The sequence below is a fragment of the Dryas octopetala genome, chromosome 1 (genome assembly GCF_963921425.1).
Source record: "Dryas octopetala chromosome 1, drDryOcto1.1, whole genome shotgun sequence".
In the NCBI taxonomy this organism is placed as follows: domain Eukaryota; kingdom Viridiplantae; phylum Streptophyta; class Magnoliopsida; order Rosales; family Rosaceae; genus Dryas; species Dryas octopetala.
In genome coordinates this window covers 16,832,121-16,852,625 of record NC_141366.1, presented here as the reverse complement: position 1 = coordinate 16,852,625, position 20,505 = coordinate 16,832,121, and the positions used below count along the sequence as shown (strand labels likewise).

The following is a 20,505-nucleotide window of genomic DNA, read 5'->3' as shown; positions in this document are numbered from 1 at the left end:
ATATTTCACAACCTTAACCTTAATTAGCGCAATATGACAGGATCTGATAAAAGCCAGAAAAATGACAGAATGTTTTGCTGTGTTAATTCGGGAGGGGGTGTAAGCCCATTACCATGGGCCGACCCCCTTGTGATCTGATCTCCACCCTGTAATTCACTATATATTAATAAACTCCCAAAAGCAATAAACACGCACATTTCTATAAAAATTACAAAATTATATATTTCAATTTTCAAGCACCCAACTCATCTCGTATAAAAACACCAGCTAGCGAATTTGCTGAATTTCCAAATACCCCCACTGCATGTTTCTCTCTCTACAAAACACTTCACCACATGATCATCACATTCTCACTCCCTTTCTGATTTTTTGTCTCTCTTCCAAATTCTTCATCTTTTTTTCTTCTTCCACTTTCTTCGAGATAATCAATCACACAAAAACAGAGCAGGTACAATACAAGTTGTTGTTGTGTTATTGTTTGTGTTCTGCTACAGGGTTTTGTTGAACAAGAAAGACTGTCATATATTCTGGGTCTTTACGTGTGCTGAGGTCTGTAAATTTCTTCTTCTTCTTCTTCTTCTTTTTTTTTTTTTTTGGTTTCAACCCAATTGGGGCAGTTGGAGAAAGAAAAAAGAACAGCCCAAAGAAGTCTTTATGTATGAAGTCAGTTTCTTTCTAATTATTCACGGGACTTGTTTCATACGCCATTTGTTTATTCATGTTAAATCTTCAGGTTTTGACTTATTTGGTTGTTTTTTCTTTTTTCTTCAGAGCCAATCAGGTGGTGGTGACTGGTAAGTGTCCCATTCGGTACGCAACACTCTGTTGGATACATACAACTACATCCTTCCCCTCTGTTTTCTTCTTCTTCTTCATCTCCTTGAGCTTTAAATTTGCATAAAGCAGACAGAAAATGGCGGAGAATCCAAAGCTGGTGAGCACTACTTTTCTGGGTCTTCTTTATTTTCTTCTAGTTTCTCGTAAATTGCTCCATTTCTTTTAACTGTTCCATTGGCCTCTGAGTACTAGTTTTCTGGGTTTTCTTAATTCTGTTTAGGATTTGGTTTCTAATGGTGGTGAGGTTTATGGACTAGAAGAAAAAATGGGTACCCAGAAAATCACAGTTTCGGATCATATAAATGGTTTCCACTACACAGCCGATGATAAATCTGATAGCTTTGTTATCGACATGGAAAGCTTCTCCAACAGCACAGCCGATAGAGAAATCACTGCAAATTCTAGAGTCTCGGTATGTTCTTAATCTTCTTCATCATTTATTTAATGGGGGTATGATTTAATTTAATTTTCTTTCTTTCTGGTTCTTTTCATAAGAGTTTGTGCCTTTTGCATTTCTCTGTTTTTAGCATCATAGAAATGACTTTTTATTTTTTTAAATGGTTAATCTCTCAATAATGAATGGCACTTCCGAAATGGAAAACCAATAGATTTGTCATGGTAATCGAATGTCTTTCTCAAGCAAGCATATCATTGCTTGAAACATTAAAAGTGAAATTGCAACTTGTTCTTGTTTTCTTCTTCTTTTTTGTTTATATTTGAAACTCTGCAATTTACCCTTTTTGTTTTGTTTGTTAAATTTTCATGGTGGGTAATTAGTTGGTGACAATTCTTGTATGATGATGATGAAGTTGCAGAGAAACCTTTCCCGTAAATGGGCTCAGCGTGGTGGTGGGGATAAGAAGATAAATCCCAATTCCAGGTCAAATGATGGAGATGTTTTAGCTGCTGCATCTTCACCCCTAGGTAATAATTAATTCCCTTAATTACCCTATTATAATCATGAATTGTTTAATTTGTAATTTATTACACCACTTTGGTAGAAAATTCAAAATTTTGTGTGTTAGTGCGATTCATGATATTCATCGCTCAATGGTCCTTCTGGGTTCCTTGGTGACTTGGTCCAGCCAGATATTAATAAGACGGTGAATCAATAAAAAAAAAACAAAATGAAAATTTGACCATACCTTAGTGTATGCCACATTTGTGGTAATATATAAATAATAGTTATGACCAACTGTACCAGCCTCACATTGAAGGGGTTCACATATTATTCTTATTATTATTATTATTATTAATTTATTATTCAGTGCAGATTCTTAAGTGGTTTCAGTCTGTAAATTGATGTGCTGATGTAAGTTACCTTCGAGCATCTTCATAACAGTGTTATTATAATAATTACTATTTTTCTGAGTGATTTGTGAAACTAAGAGTCTAAGATCATGTAAGAATCATTATTCATCGTTGATGACCCACTTGTTGGTCGGTATAAAGGTGAACCCACATCCATAATTCCAATCATTTTAATGGGGTCATGTAGTAAAGTAAATTGTAGTTGTGACATTCAAATAAATTGTAGTTGTGACATTCAAATACAACCAGATTTTGCTGGGTCAACTAGAGGGTGCAGTAGTTGATGAGTTTTCAGACTTGGGGTGCAATTTGATTAGTTTGGTGCAATTTGATTAGTTTGGTGCAAGTACAGATTACAGAATATCTTCTTCTTTTGTTTTAATTCTGGGGTTGGGGCCATAGGCAGTTGGGGACTGACATTATGGGAAATTTGGTGGTGAAGTTCAGCTTAGCCAACATATTCTGTATGCACATTCTGGCATGCAGTTATTGAGTTTGCAAGCTGCTCTTGTAGGGTCTAGCACGCCTGAAAAGTCCCCAGTTTCTGTGGGGACCACGGATCATCTGAGCAACCCACAAGTCCATCAGATCACCGTCACCGCAGCCAACATCGGCACCAACACAGATGGCAGATGTGTTGTTCGGAGAAATAGTTTCCGACGATCTTCGTTGTGGGCCGTTGATCCCAAGAGGGTTCTTTTCTTCTTTGCCACCTTGTAAGTTTTACTGATGATCTCTATAGCTGCAGCTTCTTCCTAATAGTATAGTTTCTTCCCTTCCTTTCACTCAACTTCAAGTGTAATTTTGTGGTGACAGGTCAAGCATTGGATCAATCTTTCTGATCTACTTCACCCTTTCAATTGGCAAGTACAGTGCAGATGAAAATAGTCTTGATTGGCAGCAATGATACAAGGTATACACGTTGTAGTAGAATTTTTAGACACAAAACAATCCGAGATGGAAGTAACTAGTTGAAAAGTGGCTTCTTTTGATGAGAGATTTGGGACAAGATTACAGAACAAAAAGGTGACTGAAGATGATTTAGTTTGATGGATCCAAAAAGCCAACAAGCTTCCATCACTGTGTCTTCAGACAGCAATCCCAAAACCCAAAAGCCTTTTGCAGGCCCTTTACAAAATTTTAGAAGTGAAGACAAGGACTTACTGCACTGTGACAAAGAGAAGGAATCTTCTTTCTTTTTTTATGTAGATGTATGAGATCAAAACACATGATGTGATCTTTTGTAATATATTGTTTCTCTTCACAGCTTAGTGGAGGATCGGAAAGTTGCTTTTTGCTGCTCTCCTTCTCATTCCTATTCATTACCCATGCCTTCAATTTTGCCTGCTCTTTTGCTCTTTTGCTCTTTTGGCCCTTTTTGTTGTATGTGGCTTCCATGTGAATGGGCAAATGGACGGTAACAATAATAATATTTTAGTGTGCAAGCATGCGCACTTGAAGCTAGCTTTTTCTTTAAGAAGTATTCTGCAGTCAGGAGTGCACTGGAAGAAGGCTATGGCCTAGCAGTCAGTATGCCTGAGTGTCTCACTGAACCTGGAAGGCTATGGTCTAGCATTGAAAACCACAGAACATGCCATCACATATGCAACATATATTAGCCAAAAAGAAGATGAATGCTTCACTTTAAAACAGTGTGGTTTTTTAATATTTACAAGCCATGTCCTGAGAACAATCCACAAAAATCATATTGGACCTTGAAAATAGTTTGTAAATCTAATTATTGCATATTTCAGGATGACCACACTGTCAACCAGTCTCAATTTGTTTTTTTCTTTCTTTTTTTAATGTTTGATAGGTTAGATAGAGAAAAGCAGGTGAAGAGTTTTTGAAGCTCCTATGGAGGATATCATCCCAAGCTTGAGGTACAAACTCTATAGATAATACAGAACCAACCAATGTTACCATCCTACTTTGTTTAGTTAATACTAACAAGGTGGGAGCTTCAAGTAAGGATGTCCTTACTTTAAGAAAAGTAAGAACATCCTCTTTGGGTACCACCCAGTAATGAAGTTCAATAATCGGAACAGTCCATTTTTTAACCTCCTCAAGGGTCGTCCCTGTAAAAAATCAACAAAATCGGTAATTTTTTGATCATCTAAACTGTGCAAACAAATACAGTCCATCAAATAAAAGTGGAATGATGTTGTTTCCGATTTGGCTGATTTTTTGCAATCGTGACCTTTGAATGATGCCCTCAAATATGGACAGTTCCGATCATTGAATTGTAAATCTAGAGAGGATGTTCTTTCTTTTCTTACTTGAAGCTTCCTCTACTAACAAGAACCAACTTTAATCCCCACACAGAATTGCACTTTTCCATATAAATTATTTATATCAAATTTCAGTGCACCAAGATAGAGTCTGGACTCTTGTAACCGAGTCTGACCTTGCAAAGTTGGCAGTCAATTCCCTAATTGACAAGGAATAACTATTTTATTCCCACATGTACGACAAAGGTGTGTCTTTCCATCCGTCATCATTCAAATGACAAAACATGTAGATTAAACACTCCTACTTCTTACTAATTTTAAAGCTAGTCTTACAAGAGAGATCTACACAAATCTAAAATAAAAGCTCACGAGCAAATAATTGTATCAGCAACCTAGATAGAGTCCCATAATGACTGATTCCTCTTTACAAGTGTGATTCTTATTATAGTTATTGACTTGTTGATTTGCCCACAGAAAGTCTAATTCTTCGCCTACCCTCATCTACCCCTATGTAGAAAGTAGTCTCTCATCATCCTCTTTAAAAAGTTTGGTTTTTTTCGGCATCAGTAGGTCATCTATGATTGGTAGCAGTTACAGCTTTCATGACCCCTTGATTACAGTAATTTGAAAAATATATTAAATTACTCAATGACTTGGACATTTAAACAACATTTTCTGCATTAAATTAAGAATTTAAGATAAATAACCTAGCAAATGACAAGAACTCCAATTACAAAGAAAGATAAAAACAAACCAACTCAACAAAGACATTTCATTGAAAAGAAGTAAATATCCATACTAATAATGGCACATTGGAAATCCAATGAGCTTCCTAATAGTAATCATGGGTGTCCCAACGCCCAACCCAAAATCCTGTCCCCCCACCCAACGAGTACACAAATAGAGGTGACATTTGGGCCATTTGGCACTAGCCTCCTCACTGAAGAACATGGTAAAAGAAACCATAAGGATAATTCAAATTTCAGTCGCATTTGGTTCTAGCCTCCTGCTAATTCATCAGGATTTAATGCAAATTGTGACAAGCATATATTTTGAAACGACAAGTAGCATTTGCTTTAGACACATGTGCAAGCTTGATTAAACAAAAGAAAGACTTTGTCAGCAGAGAAACCGCAAGGCTGCATTCCACATCTATAGTATAATTTATCAAAAAGAAATATACATCGCGGATATATAAATATAAAATATGACAAATGAAAAAGGCATGCCAATTCAAGGAAAATTTACCTCAAAATATGGTAACAAATTTTCAGACAGCTCTTGCTGAACATTATATTTTTATCTCTCTGGAAGTCACTTCCTTGGTTCAATATGAGATGGCTCTCTACTTAGCATCAACTCTCCATCCTGCATACTCTAGCACAATGACTAATCACCTTTAGTAACGTTTTGATATTCTTGGCATTGAGCACTTCTGTTTCCGGTCATGATAAAGCCTCAATACAATAGCTGCAGTTTCTTCTATTGCTTTTCCTGTTACTTCTGTAATCAAAAAAATATGAGCAGGATTAAATTTTGGCCAACGATTGATATATCTTTACAGCTTTCCTTACAATCCTTGGCCTCTCTTTTTATAATTCAAAAATCAAAACTTAAACATAAATCTTCACATTACCAAATTGAAGCATAAATGAAAAAGCCAAAGAAGGTCACACAAAAACAAAAGAGATACAAGTAAAGATGTGAAAAATGTATTCTTCTTACCAATTACTGGCCAGACAGGATTTTGTGCAAGAATCCTTCGAGCAAATTCCAGCTCCTGTCTAACATGATCCATCTCGGAGTAGTTACTCCTAACTCCTTCACTAAATCCCAAACTCTTAGCTCTTGCCCTTCTAATGGTTTGCAACACTAGAGGATTGATAGTCAAACCAAAAACCTTTTCTGGGTCAACCTCAAAAAGAGTCTTTGGCAATGGAACCCCCATTACAATAGGCACATTTGCCACTTTGTAACCTTTCTGTGCCAGATAAATCGACAACGGGGTCTTCCCAGTACGCGAAACGCCAGCAAGAACAATGTCAGCCTTGTGCAAGTTCTGGGGCAATGCCCCATCATCTTGCTTGATAGTAAATTCAATGGCTTCGATCCTACGAAAGTACTCGTCCGTTAGAGGAAAACTCCTGCCCGGAGCCCCACGAGGGAGGCCGGAGGGTGACACACCCAGATGAGAAGCAATTGCCTCTGTAATTGGACCCAGCATATCTGTGGTGGGAATGCCCCAATGCTTGCAGGCTTGCCTTGCAGACTCAGCCATGGATGGGTCAGCTAATGTGTACACAAGCATAGCACCTTCTTTCGCTGCTTGCTTTACAATCTCCATTAACCTCTCTACATCATCAATCTAATAAGTGCACAAGCCATTGCATTGGAATCAGTACAAGGCACTAGAAAAGTGCGAAATTAAAAACTAGCCAAAATTTGAACTCTTTAGGGACATTCCAAAATTTGAACATTTTCTATTTTAGAACTATAAGCTTGTTCTTTTTTGGCCAATTAGAAATATAAGCTTGAGTATTGCTGCAGCTCCATCGAGTACTTGACACTACTCGAGGTTATATTTATTTTAAAAAAAGCTAAATACTTTATTGGAATAAAAAAATGGGTTATTTTTCAAAATTTCCCAAAAGATTTGGGTGCAAAATTTTGCTGCAAATGGATGAAGCTAGCAATGAACTATTGAACTTACCCCAGAAAACAAATGGGTATTTACAGAGCAGCCCCGATCGACCAAGCAGTGCTCGAACTGACCCAACGCCGCATTGACGGAGTGCTCGACCGTCCACCCAGTTCCGTCAGAAACCATATAAATCGACTTCCCCGCCGTCAAGTCCACGTCATCGTCGCTATGACTTCCAGTTAAAGTTCCACTGTCCAGGGGTCCCAGGGAGACGCGCTCTCTGGGCTGCACCGGAGGGTTAGGTTCCAGCAACTGGGTCCGATGACCCGCGCGGTCCAGTTTCCGACCCGAGCGGATGGCCCGTGCTCTGGACCAACGGGCCAGCTGGGGACTGCCCTTCAGTTTCCGAGCCTGCGGCTCGGAGTCAGGTTCGGAGGAGGCTTTTGGAGGTTTGGCTCTAGGTTGGGGATTTGCATAACTGGTTCTGGGCGCGGGACGGAGGTTCGGGTGGCTGAAGGTGGGAGAAGCAAGCATTTTTTTTTTTCTCTTTTTGGAATTTGGATTTAATTTTGGCTATGAGTTTATTCCTCTCGGTGTGGGCCGCTAGTCTATTTGTAGTTTAATACTTTGGTTTTGGGCTTTAGGCCTGTTGGGCTTAATAGACTATTGCTCAAATGTGCTAGTTACGGGCCTTGGCATGCAGCCGAGAAAAACTTTTCATAGGGCAGACGGTCCTATATGTTTAATTTGTTTATCTCTCTCGTCACATGTCACATGACAAATAGCATGATAAAAGAAATAAACATGAAACATATAAGACAGTTACATGAAATTGTTCTCCATTCAGCCCCATTGCTTGATAGAAACTAGGAAGGCTCAAATTCAATAGTCAACGCAAGCATGTTTGAGAGTGCTTCTGTAGAAAACATTTTTGCTCAGTAACACTTTTACTAGAAGCGTTTTTGTGGTACATAAATTTTTTTTATTATTAAAACTCAAAATGCTTCTTGTACATGTACTTAAAAGCAATTCTTGAGGAAGCACATATCACAAGAAATATTTCTAAGTGTTTTAATTTTCTCGCCAAACACAAGTAATGGAATATAAGATTCTCATTTATGTGTTTGGTAATGTTAGGAAAGTAAAGTAGGAATTATCTTTTTTTTTTTTTTTTCATTTCTATGGTTGGTTTGTGCATAAATAGGAAATAAAAATTGTCCAATTTTTCAATTATACCCTCATTTATTATATATATATATATAATGAATAAAGGTATGTAACAAATCAATGAAGGTATTATAATTGGTATTTTCAAATATTAGAAAGGGTATATTTGTTTAGAAAAAGTGTAATAAATGTTTTCCCAAAAGGAGGGAAAACAAAACCTAAGTTGGAAAGAGGGGATTCATTTTCCCCCTTTTGGGTGCATCATATTTCCACGGGCAAGGAAACGATTTCTCATCCTTTCACTTACCAAATGTAGGAATGAAGTTGATTTCTCATTCTCAATTCTCCAAAACTTGAACCAAACGGCTCCTTAAGCTTTTCAAAAGCACTGCCAAACAGACCTATCATTCTTTGATGGAATTCAGGGGAAATCTAGCTATTCATTCAAAAGGCTAAAAGGTACTGATAGTTCTTATAGTTTGACCCAATTCATATTTTCATCTATTTTATTTTATTTTTTTCCTTGAAGTTTATATTACGTTATCACTTTATGCCCAAATCGTCAATTACGTTTATTTCCATCCACTTTTGTGATCATGGAATGACGATATAAGGATAAAGAGGGACACATGGTGACTGGTGAGTTTCTAAAAAAAAAATTAACTAAAAGGTTTTACATTGATGGACCCAAAAAATAGAAACACATCAGTTAGTTTCCAAACTTTTTCTGTTTTAAAAATATATATAATTTATAGGGCTAATTACAAAGTACCCTTCCCAAGTTTGCCTCCATTTTCAATTCCCCACATAAAGTTTCAATTTTTTCAATGTATTACTTGTAGTTTTCAACTTAAGTCAATGTGGTCAATGTAACCCTTTGTTGACTTTGGTGCGGCAATTGTGGCAGTGTCAATGGAGGTTTCGAAAGTGGGTGTGATGGGCTGAGTTTAAGAGCTGCCCTAGTGGAGCCATTCTCGGTGGGTTGGGAGATTCCATTCATATAAGATGGGTGGATGGGATGTGAAGAGGGTCTTGAGGGGGTATGGATGGGTGGAGATTGGAGAAGAATGAGGAGTAAAGGGAATAAGGGGATTGGGCGCAGGGGTGGTGTGATGTTTGCAGTGGGAAACTTTTCAGTATTTTAGTTTCCTTACTTTTTTTTATTTTATTTTTTTTTTACATTTTTAAAATATCACATTTCTCAAAAAGTGGTTATTATATATTGTCCACATAGTGCTAATTGGGTTTTCACATAAAAAAAAATAATAATAATAAAAAAGGTCTCATGCATGCCATGTTACTGCTTAATGGTTGACCAAATGGTTAACCTAACAAAAGTTTGGCAACAAGTGACATTGATTTAAATTGAAAACTATATGTACTACATTGAAAAATTGAAACCTTTTGGGGGGCATTAAAAGTGGCAGCAAACCTGGGAGGGGTATTTTGTAATTAGCCCTAATTTACATATAAGCTCTTCAAATTAACCCAAATTGTCATACTAAATTGTAATTTGCTAAAAACAAAACCTTACTTATTTGGTTGAATATATTTTATGGGTTTAGCTCTCTCATCACGCGCTAGGTCACCTATTATATGAAAGTTTTACTCAGATTTTAAACCATAACAATAGTCATATTTTCCATTAAGGGGAGAGGTAGGTGGGGTGGGTCAGGGCTAGGTGGAGGGGAGGGAGCTAGTGGGGGGCTTGGTGAGGGGGAAAGGGAGAGGGTGGAGGCGGGGAGGGGCTGGGTTGGGGGGAGAGGGGTGAGGAAGGGGAGAGGCTATTGGGGGTGCTCGGGTGGGGAAGGGAAAGGAGGAAGAACATATTTTTTTTTTTTTAAAGAAAGATGAAAAGACGAAAATATTCATGTCACGTCAACAGATAACGTCCTCAATAGCATAAAACTTAACGGAGATATTATTTTGACACAAAAAACAAAAGTTGAGATACTTTTTTGTAAATTTTCAAAGTTGAAGTATTAATTTAAAATAAGGCATAAATTCAATTTTGACACATAACTATATAAGCTATTTCAACGGAGTCCATGAACTTTAAAATATTTCAAATATACACCCGATCTACTATCTAAATTGAAAAATGAATTTTTGTCCATTGATTCGTTGAGAGATCAGTTAAATGACAGCTTGGCTTTTGCTGACCGGGATTACTTGACGACGTGGCGCTATCTCAGCAAACATTTTCCGCCGAATGAGCGACACGGGCCCACAATTTAATAATAATAGAGAAAGTGAGAGTTTGTGGGCCCGTGTCAGGGGTTAGGTGGACCCGTGTCGCTCATTTCCCGCCAAATGAGCTACACAGGTCCACCTAACCTCTGACATGGGTCCACAAACTCATCATCTCTTTCTCGCTCGTTGAACACAAGTGAGAGATTTATATTCGAATTTGGGGGAAAACGTGATGTTTTTTGGAGACTAAATGGTCAGAAGAGCGTTTGACGAGCGGGAAGAAGGTGATGGGTGTGTGGGCCCGTGTCAAGTGGATATGTGTTGCTCATTTGGCGGGAAATGTATGCTGAGTTGGTGCCACGTCGCCAATTAATCCCCGTTAGCAAAAGTCAAGCTGACATTTAACTGATCTCTCAATAAATTGATGGACGAAATTTCATTTTTCAATTTACATAATAAATCAGGTGTATATTTGAAATATTTGAAAGTTCATGGACCCCGTTGAAATAGCATATATAGTTATGTGTCTAAATTGAATTTATGTCTTAAAATAACATGTAAAGTTAAAGTATGAAATTATAATTTTTTTTTATATTTTTGTAATTAAACTCCAAATGTTGTCTCAACTCCAAAAGAAAATGAGAGTGTGGGAGGTACAGTATAATCAAGGATTTAAATTTTGAAATTTTCGGCGAAATTTTTGATTTTTTGAGGTATGGAAATTGTAACACTAAATCAACAAAATTTCGTTTGGATTTCAATGATTTCGCTGAACTTTCGACGATTTCGCTTAAATTCTGAAATTTCGGCGAAGTTTTCGGTTATGTGGGATTTATGGGTTTTGGTGGGTTTCGACAGCAAGGGCAACGACAAGGGGCGAGATGAGGGAGAAAAAGATGAGGGTGGGCTGGTGGTCGACGTAGGAGAGAAAGGATGGACTTATTGATGGTGGAATGAGAGAAAGGAGAAGAAGAAAAAAAAGATAGAGAAAGGAAAAAGAAAAAGAAAGAGAGAAGGAAGAAAGAGAAGAGATAAAATGAGAGTGGATCTGGTGGTGGGCTGCGTGAATGTAAAATAAGGAAAGAGAAATTAAAATAAAAAAATTGATTTTGAGTGTTTAAAATTCATATTTATAAATTTACAAAAATGTCCATCATTTTAAATGCTCATATATTTTAAACCGTAGCTCCGATCGATGCACAGTTTGTGCTCACGTGTTTATGTTTTTGAGATCTTTCTAACAAATCACAAATCGAAGTCAAAAGCCCATTAGTTCAAAAAGTCAAAGAACCGGTCAAACTAATTTTTTAAAAAAAATTAAAAAATTAATCTAAAATATTTTATTTCTCAAATAAATTTTTAAAATATTTAAAATAGTTTTAAAAATAAAACTTGAAAAAATACGGGGTCTCACAATCTACCCCTCTTAAAAGAATTTCTTTCTTGAAATTTTCAAAGAAAGTAATAATGAAACAACTTCAAACAAGCACAACAACAACAATCCAAAACTCTAAAAAATTCTTTTCATTTATGAAAAACTGAAAAATAAATTACACAAGCTCTGAGGTGTTTGTTCAATCAAATTTATGTAATTATTAATTAATGAACTATTTTTTTAACAGTATTTGTCTTCAGCGTGCATTATATTCATCTTATATCACATAAAATCTACTGTATAATTTAGTTTTTTCAATGTTTTTTTTATCAATGTAGTAAATAATATGTTAAATAAATATATAGTAAAGTTTCATTCAAAATTTTTGTATTTTGATAACAATTTTTGTCGTTTCTATCTAATTTTTGTCGAAATTTAAAATTCTTCCAGATTTTCATCTAAATTTTTTTAAGGCATAAATTCAATTTAAACACGTAACTATATATGTTATTTCAACGGGGTCCACGAAGTTTCAAATATTTTAAATATACACCTGATTTATTATGTAAATTGAAAAAATGAAATTTCGTCCATCAATTTATTGAGAGATCAGTTAAATGTCAAATTGGTTTTTGCTAACGGGGATTAATTGGCGACGTGGCACCAACTCAACATACATTTCCCGCCAAATGAGCAACACATGTCCACTTGACACGAGCCCACACACCCATCACCTCTTTCCCGCTCGTCGAACGCTCTCATGACCATTTAGTCTCCCGAAAACATCACGTTTTCCCCTAAATTCAAATATTAATCTCTCACATGTGTTCAACGAGCGAGAAAGAGATGATGAGTTTGTGAACCCGTGTCAGGGGTTAGGTGGGCCTGTGTCGCTCATTTGGGGGTAAATGAGCAACACGGGTCCACCTATCCCCTGACACGTGCCCACAAACTCTCTCTCTCTATTATTATTAAATTGTGGGCCCGTGTAGCTCATTTGGCGGGAAATGTTTGCTGAGATAGCGCTATGTCGCCAAGTAATCCCGATCAGCAAAAGCCAAGCTGTCATTTAACTGATCTCTCAACGAATCAATGGACAAAAATTTATTTTTCAATTTAAATAATAGATCAGGTGTATATTTGAAATATTTTAAAATTTATGAATTTTATTGAAATAGTTTATATAATTATGTGTTTAAATTAAATTTATGCATTTTTTTAACGAGTATAGTGTAAATTTCAAAATTTTACCACTAGCTGGTTCTCATTAATTTCTTTCACTGATCGCGTAAAAGAGTGGTTGATGATCACAGGACTCTGTGATGGGCAAAGGATCGACAAGAGAGACAAAGCCAGAAGAAGTAGGTTAGAGGTAGCAGAGCTATTATGCAATACAAGTAGAGAGACTCTCACTCTCCACTGCAATAATGGAGCAGAGCATGAATTGATACCTAATGGGAATGGGCCTAGGCCCTAGGCTACGTCTCAGTCAGTCTCTCAGATGGATATATTTGCCAAGAAAACCACGTGTCTGCATGTTAACGTCAAGTTTCTTTTTTTTGGTTCGAAATTAACGTCAAGTATTAAAATTGTGAAAAAACCGTACCGTTTTTGGGCCTCCCGAAGTCGTACTGATTGAGTTGGAGAGCAGCGAATCTTATAGAAAGCTCTCCAACAATGACATGACATATCAAGCCTATTCTCGTTCCAAAAAAAAAAAAATTTACGACAAATGTATATATTTTATACTTATTTGTCTCAACATGTTAAGGTACATAATAAAAGAGATAAATACACGATATATAATACACCTGTTAGCGAATCTCCAAAGGAGATAACAAATTTATAAGTTCAATGTTTACTTTGCTAACCACACTTTGCAATTAAAATTTACACTCTCAAAATGTATAACTCCAATAGATATATGGTAAATGAGTAGAGAAAATGTGATATTATATATTTAACACTCATATGGGCCCCAAATAGAATAGTGGGTTTGAGCTTAACTAATTAATGTTAGTGTGCGTGGGCCTGTTAAATGAGTCTATGTCCATAGTTCAAAAAATTATTAAGTGTATTTAATACATTGTCATATGATATAATTAATTTAAGGTATAGAAGTATTATTAGATGATATATTTATATTAGTAGAAAATAATATTAATAACATATAGTCATATTATGATACATTAGATTAATTATACCAATATATCGATTACATAAAATAATTTTCTCTACTCTATCTCACCTCTACAATTTATACTCACTTTGACCTCAACAATCATATACATACATAATTTTATATTGTATACTTCGAAAGATAGAAGATATATATAAAAATAAAAATAAGAAACCGATTATTGTATAATTTGACAGATCATCATATATAGAAGTTGCTCAGGTCAGTGACAAATTTTTAGCAATCCTGAACCAAGGTGTAAAATCGTGCAAAATATTAAAATAGTTATGGGGACTTTTATACATACGTCCATAAGTTTCTTATTTAATTACAAAATTATTCAAACATATGTATATTAATATTGAAGTATTTCATAAGATGCATAATATATATTATATTCTAATATGTGTGGTATGAAAATTCAACAGTTAATAGAAAATATATATCATTTAGTTACCTATTCTTTGCTCTTTATTATTCTAATTCTTGTATTTTTACTAAATGACTTTAGAATATAATATAAGTTTTTTTTTATTTACCTAAATTTTGGGGTCGATCTAGCTCACCTCTCCACCTAACAAAAAATTATGTCAATTATAACCTTAATTTACAAAATTTTGCAATGTTAGACCTCGAGTAGATTTCGTCAAAATTTTCATATAAAATAAACATGTACGTGCAATCCTTTTTGGGCTAATTCGGTCTTTTTATCTCAAATTGGAAGTGTATTTTGAAGATTTTCATCGGTAAACAAATAATGTATGTTCTCTCTCGTGATGGGGTACCTTGCCCCCTTGCCCCCCCACCTAATCCTTTTGTTTTGTTGTATTGGAGATCCATATGCTAGAAGCACTGCTGCTTACTAGGCCGGTCTCTCCCTGTCTTATCTTTATGTCATGGTTCCTTATTAGTTGCTTTCGTTGTACTTTGGGGCTGGGGGGCCTTCCCCCCTTTTTCTATTGAACTTCCATTTGACCAAAAAAAAAAAAAAGTAAAAGAAGCAAATCATTCTTATATATATTGCACTTTGAATATCCCAAAATACAATAAAAATCTTCCAAATACATTTTCAATTTGATATAAAAAGATCAAAAAACTCCTTAAAATGGGGTCATGTGCAATGCATATGCTTATTTTTAACGCAAAGTGTGACGTAATTTGCTTGAGGTATGATATTGTAAAATTTTTTAAATTAATGTGATAAATTAGCACAATTTTTTTGTTAGGTGATAAAATGAAATCGACCTCAAATTTCGAGTGGATAAAATGTTAAAAAATCTATAATATATGTATCATTATCACACTTAATGCTAGGTGCCTTTGATCATATGATGGTACAGATGTATGTGGTACATTAGACAACTCAACCTTTGCCCCATTAATTATAACCAAAAAGTGTTGATTTTGTGGAGGTCCATCACATGCATTGTGTTTTTGTTTTATTTTGCAATTGGAGAATTCAACTTTGAATATTATGGGGCCATATTATTTCAGATAACATACTTATTTCCATTAGCGACATTCTCTTACTTTCTCCAAAATATCTAAGTTAAAATTAAGTCAAGAGATAATTAGGTCCTTTAGAAAAATAGTTTTTAGATGAAAATCGAGAGTATTTTAAAATTTATAAGAAAATCTTTTTAATTCATAATAAAATTCTTCCCTGATTTGAAGGGTATTTTTCCCTATTTGAAGGGTATTTCCCCTCCTAGGGTGTAGAGTGGGCTTTGTAGATACTACATGTTAGGTTTTAACTACGAGTTAAAATCTTGGAGTTAAAACCTAACATAAAGTCGTTAAAAAATAAAAATAAAAGGACTTAATTAAAAACTCTAAATCTCTACCAGTTTTAGTCTAAAAAAGATTCATAAAATTGACTGGACTCTAAGTCACTCTTAAGTTAATTAGTTTATTTTTCAGCTGAAGTCTCAGCTAGGTATATACCATATATTCATACATTTGATCAATGAGAGTAACCGAAGATAAATAGCAATTTCTTCTTGAACTTCACGATTTACCTGATTAAGATAAACTTGGAATTTCACTCTATTCGTTGTTTAATTATCTAAAAAAAAATACTAAGAGGGGATGCCTCCTACTATGAAAATATGATTTTACTAATTTTTCGCATGAATGATTATTAAATGGAGACCTAAAAAATAGATAATTAAGATTGTTGAAGTACAATATGAAGTGATTTCTATGAGAAATTCTTTAAATAAAATTATTTAAGAAAGCTTTTAATAGAAGCTATATATATTTATATATATAAATAGAGCTCTTCCTTCCGAAAAATTATTAGATATACCTCATTTTAGGAATAATGAGAGATCACTTATGGGACTTAATCCACATTATAATTCGATGATCGAAGTCGTCTTTATTCTAAGTCTCAATTTAAGGATTATTTTTACAAAAAATTAGACAAATTAGAAAACATGTAACCATTTGAATAAATGGTCATCATTTCAAATGTTTATCGAAATCACTCTGTTAGTTTATTTATTAGATCACAATAAGATGTAATGGTTTTCAATTTATATAATATTTCACATGTGTGATTCTTATAGAGATTTATAAAATAAACAGTTTTGATCATCAAAGTATAATAAGAAGTCACACAAGTGATAACTCATTATGCCTAAAATTAAAATGAGATATACAGTATACCTCAATGGATAGACTCTACGGTGGCCGGAGTAGATATTATTAATGTGATATATCATCTAGTAGCATCGATGGGCAGGCAGGCCGCAGAGACCCCGTTTATTCCTAACTGCAATGTTTGGTTTTTAATTCCTCGATCACAAACACAAGAACATGCACGCAGCAGCTAGTGCTTTTCCAGAAAAAGTGAGAACCATTAATGCTAGCTGTGCATGCAATTACATATGGAAATGAAATTAATTATATATGTAAATACGTATCATATAATAAATTAATATGGAAGGATTAATATTTATTTGACATAAGTAGAGTTACTAGAGTAGTAGACTCAGTGGCAGATCCAGGAATTTTATCCTGGGGTCATAGTGTAAATAAAACTTCAAGTGGTTGGAACTTGGCAGGGACTGGCGGCGGGAGCAGGGACCGGCAGCGGCGATTGGGGGGGAGGCTCAGGTTCGAAGGCTTCACCGGCGTTGGGGGATCGTCCCCCCCTGAGTAGACTTGACTTGCAATTTGGAAATTAATAATGGTACGTACAGCTAGCTAGGGTCAATATATGGGTCGACGTGAATTATGAATAATATATTCCGACCACTACCCATGGACCATGGTGATTGATTAATTCCTTCGATCCATTTGTGATTAAGCACTGCACATATGCATAATTCATAGCCTTAATTAGTTTGCATTCTGGTGCCAAATATATATTTGCCGATGTACAGGGTTGGTATTAAAGGTAGGCCAAGTATGCAGTCGTTTTGACCTTCCAAATGTTAAGTACCTCTAAAGTTTATATGTTTCTTACAAATTATATGAAGTTATGTTACATACATAAAAGTCAATAACTTTGTCTCGTGACAGGCTTAACCCACGGAATTATGTAAAGGCCAAAGTTTACTTTTGATGTTTGTAGTTTGACTCTTTGAGTTATGTTTTATTTTAGTTTATATAGTTTTAATTATTATGATTTTGATCTATGTAATTTAAGTTAGTATTATTTTGATAGAAAATTAGGATTAAATACTAAATATCAATAGTTTTTTAATAAAGCAGTAAGACACTAATTTTTTTTAGTTTAGGTACCAACCTAGAGTAAAACATTTTGGATTAGGTCACAAATCAGTTTGTTATACAGTTGTGACTGTCGAACAGTTACAGTTGTAATTGTCGAACAATCACAGTTGTGACTATTTAAAATTTATAAAAAATCAAAATTTTTAAAGGTTTTATACTTTTGATTTAGGTTTGGGGGATAAAGTCCTATAACCCAAAAACTAAATATTAAAGTTTAAGCCTTGCAAATATTAAAAAAACAATAAATCAATAAAAAAGTTATGTCTGTTAGACAGTCACAGTTCGATATAATCATGTTTTTTAAAGTTGGTACCTAAACTGAAATGACATAAATGTTTTAGTAGTTAAAATGAAAAAATATTATAATTTGGTACCTAAACTCAATGGACCTTTATTTTGGTTCATGTAGTTTTAATTGTTATAATTTTAATTCTTGTAATTTGAGTTAGGTTCTATTTTTTGTCTTCGTAACAAAATTAAGTTTCACTTTAATCCTATAATTTGATAAATAAAAATATCAAAATGTTATTAAATTATAATAATTTATAAATTATAAAATTATAATTATAATAATTAAAAATACAAGATTAAAATAAAACTTAATTCAAACTAGAGAGACTAAATTCATAATTATTAAAATTATAAGGATCAAAATAAAACCTAACTCGATAACCAAAACCAAACTTTCGCCTTATGTAAAACATGCGTGTGACTCTCGATTCTTCCACGTATGTGCCGACATGGGAATCAGAGAGGTTACAGTTAAACAGATGGGTCCAGTGTACTAATCATGTTTCTTGTTTGAGAGAGAGAGAGAGAGAGAGAGAGAGAGAGAGAGAGAGAGAGAGAGATTGAAATTCAATTGGTGCCTGTTCATTCAGTCTCTTATTCAACTTTTCTTTAAAATGATTAGTGGTTCTCCTTCCTCCAAAGTCTCTTCATCATTGTCCTTTGTACATTTTTCTTTCAACTTTATGTAGACACCTATAAATGGCTTCTGTTTTTATTTTTTGGGTATCGTGGGGCCGAAGCCCTAAAAAAAGCCTTTTTCACTTCATTGCAGATCGATTGTCACTATAAATGGAAAATATCTTGTAATACTCCAAAATCTCCCATGTGCTTATATAGTATATCGATAGTATTATATATTAATATTATTTTCATTATATATCGAAGTGGTCCAATGGAATATTCTGTAATAATGAAATTTTAAGGATTATTTCGTAATTAAATATGTTAAAACAAACCCAACTATTAATGCTCGAATGATGATGAATGCTAGCTTTATCAACGCGCCGTTGATTGAAATATGTTATTAGAATTTTATTTGAGATGATTGATGCCCCACCAGGCCACCACATCTTTGACATGTGCATCTAATCAAAATTAAAAGTCATGAAATAACCACGTCATACTTAATTACTTATATATAATTAAGTGGTTTATCCAACTCTATGGCTACCACTTCATGATTCTAAGTGTTGAACTATATTATACATTAGTAAGATCTCGCCTTTTTCCCTCTATCTTTTTACGAAAATCAGCCTTAAACACTCACTTTTTTTCTTGGGAATTTCCTTATATATTAGCTTTTAAAAAACCATAGAAGGCAGATTTGGAAGACTTTATAAAGTCCGGTTGCTTAGAGGCTAGGTCAAAGTCAAAGTCAAACATAGGACAATTTAGGGCAAACAGAATTGATTTGGGGAGAAATTTGGAAGCTCAAGGATTCTTGATTCTTTCTAAAATAAGTAAGAGACTTCCCATGATTCAATATTCGGCCTCATGCATGATTTTTTTTTTTTAATGATATTCGATTTATATATATGGAATATATATAGATATATTAATCTACGATTCTTTGTTTTAACTTTTAATTAATTAACTAATTAATTTCAACTATAAAATTTAGTTCTATATATTGTTAATTTGTCTGTTGTTTACTTGTCGTGTGATCGATGTTTAATTTATTACATCTAGCTATATACCATATATATATAAATGTCATCTAATGAATATCTTGTAGAGCTCGTCAATTTAATTGAAAAATATGTGTATATATGCACACATGTATGTGCATCTGTTTGTGTAATTCTACTATAGTACGTTTTTCGTTTTTGTTTTAATGAAGTAATTATAATATTTGGTATATCATTTATGTGTGTTCTTAATTTGCCTTAAGTCCATAGAGTTGAATTATTCTCTCTTGGTTATCTCATGATTTATTTGCTCAGTTTATGTAATGTTTCATATAACTTTTTTTCTTGTTTTGTAATATAAGATTCATATAATAAATTAATTATGTAGGCAACGAGATGATTCTGATAGTGAGAAGGCGGTTAAAAATAGTTGTGCTATGATTAAACCTATTGGGAGTGATTATGGTTATTCAAGTGATTTTGAGATATTCACTAATTTGCCGTTATGAGTACGTATAGACTGAATGTTATTATAACACACACACACACACATATATATATATATGCATAGCATTTTCATTAAGATATACCTCATTTTAATATATGAGGTATGACTTATGACGCTCACTCCACATTGTAATTTGATGATTAAAGCCGTTTATTTTTTAAGTCTCTATTAAAGATTATTCTTATAAAAAATAAGATAAATCGGAAAATATTGTTTAACCATTTAATCAAATAGTCATAATTTCAAGTGTTTATCGAATTACTATATTCGTCTATTTATTCAATCACAATTAGATGTCTTAATGGATTATGATTTATCTAATTTTTGGCAAGAAATTTTTTGTATAAAGACTTATAAAATAGATGACTTCGGTCATCAAATTATAATGTGAACTGGGTCCCAT

General features: G+C 34.1%; 2 protein-coding genes across 9 annotated transcripts; one reads left to right on the top strand and one right to left on the bottom strand.

Annotated features, from left to right (window-relative positions):
• Nucleotides 1-212: 212 nt before the first annotated feature.
• Nucleotides 213-3,489, top strand: LOC147298607 (uncharacterized). 5 transcript variants are annotated; one of them, XM_086244077.1, is made up of 6 exons: nt 213-549; nt 772-934; nt 1,058-1,249; nt 1,653-1,761; nt 2,591-2,864; nt 2,965-3,489. In XM_086244077.1, the coding sequence occupies exons 2-6, from the start codon at nt 914-916 to the stop codon at nt 3,053-3,055; spliced, it is 687 nt and encodes a 228-aa protein (XP_086100203.1). In that variant the 5' UTR covers nt 213-549; nt 772-913; the 3' UTR covers nt 3,056-3,489. The 5 variants fall into 5 exon arrangements, with proteins under 5 accessions (XP_086100203.1, XP_086100195.1, XP_086100187.1 ...); XM_086244069.1 differs by having other exon boundaries at nt 214-448; nt 1,647-1,761; XM_086244061.1 differs by having other exon boundaries at nt 214-549; nt 1,647-1,761.
• Nucleotides 3,490-3,592: 103 nt separating this feature from the next.
• On the bottom strand, nt 3,593-7,582 carry RP1 (PPDK regulatory protein). 4 transcript variants are annotated; one of them, XR_015122320.1, is made up of 4 exons: nt 7,090-7,582; nt 6,105-6,744; nt 5,628-5,882; nt 3,593-3,717 (listed from the first exon to the last, which is right to left on the bottom strand). XR_015122320.1 is itself a non-coding variant. In XM_086244046.1 (3 exons), exons 1-3 carry the CDS (start codon nt 7,552-7,554, stop codon nt 5,779-5,781), a joined length of 1,209 nt encoding a protein of 402 aa, XP_086100172.1. In that variant the 5' UTR covers nt 7,555-7,582; the 3' UTR covers nt 5,525-5,778. The 4 variants fall into 4 exon arrangements, 1 of the variants encoding a protein (XP_086100172.1); XR_015122319.1 differs by lacking the exon at nt 3,593-3,717 and adding an exon at nt 5,329-5,472; XR_015122318.1 differs by lacking the exon at nt 3,593-3,717 and adding an exon at nt 5,366-5,518.
• Between the last annotated feature and the right edge of the window lie 12,923 nt (nt 7,583-20,505).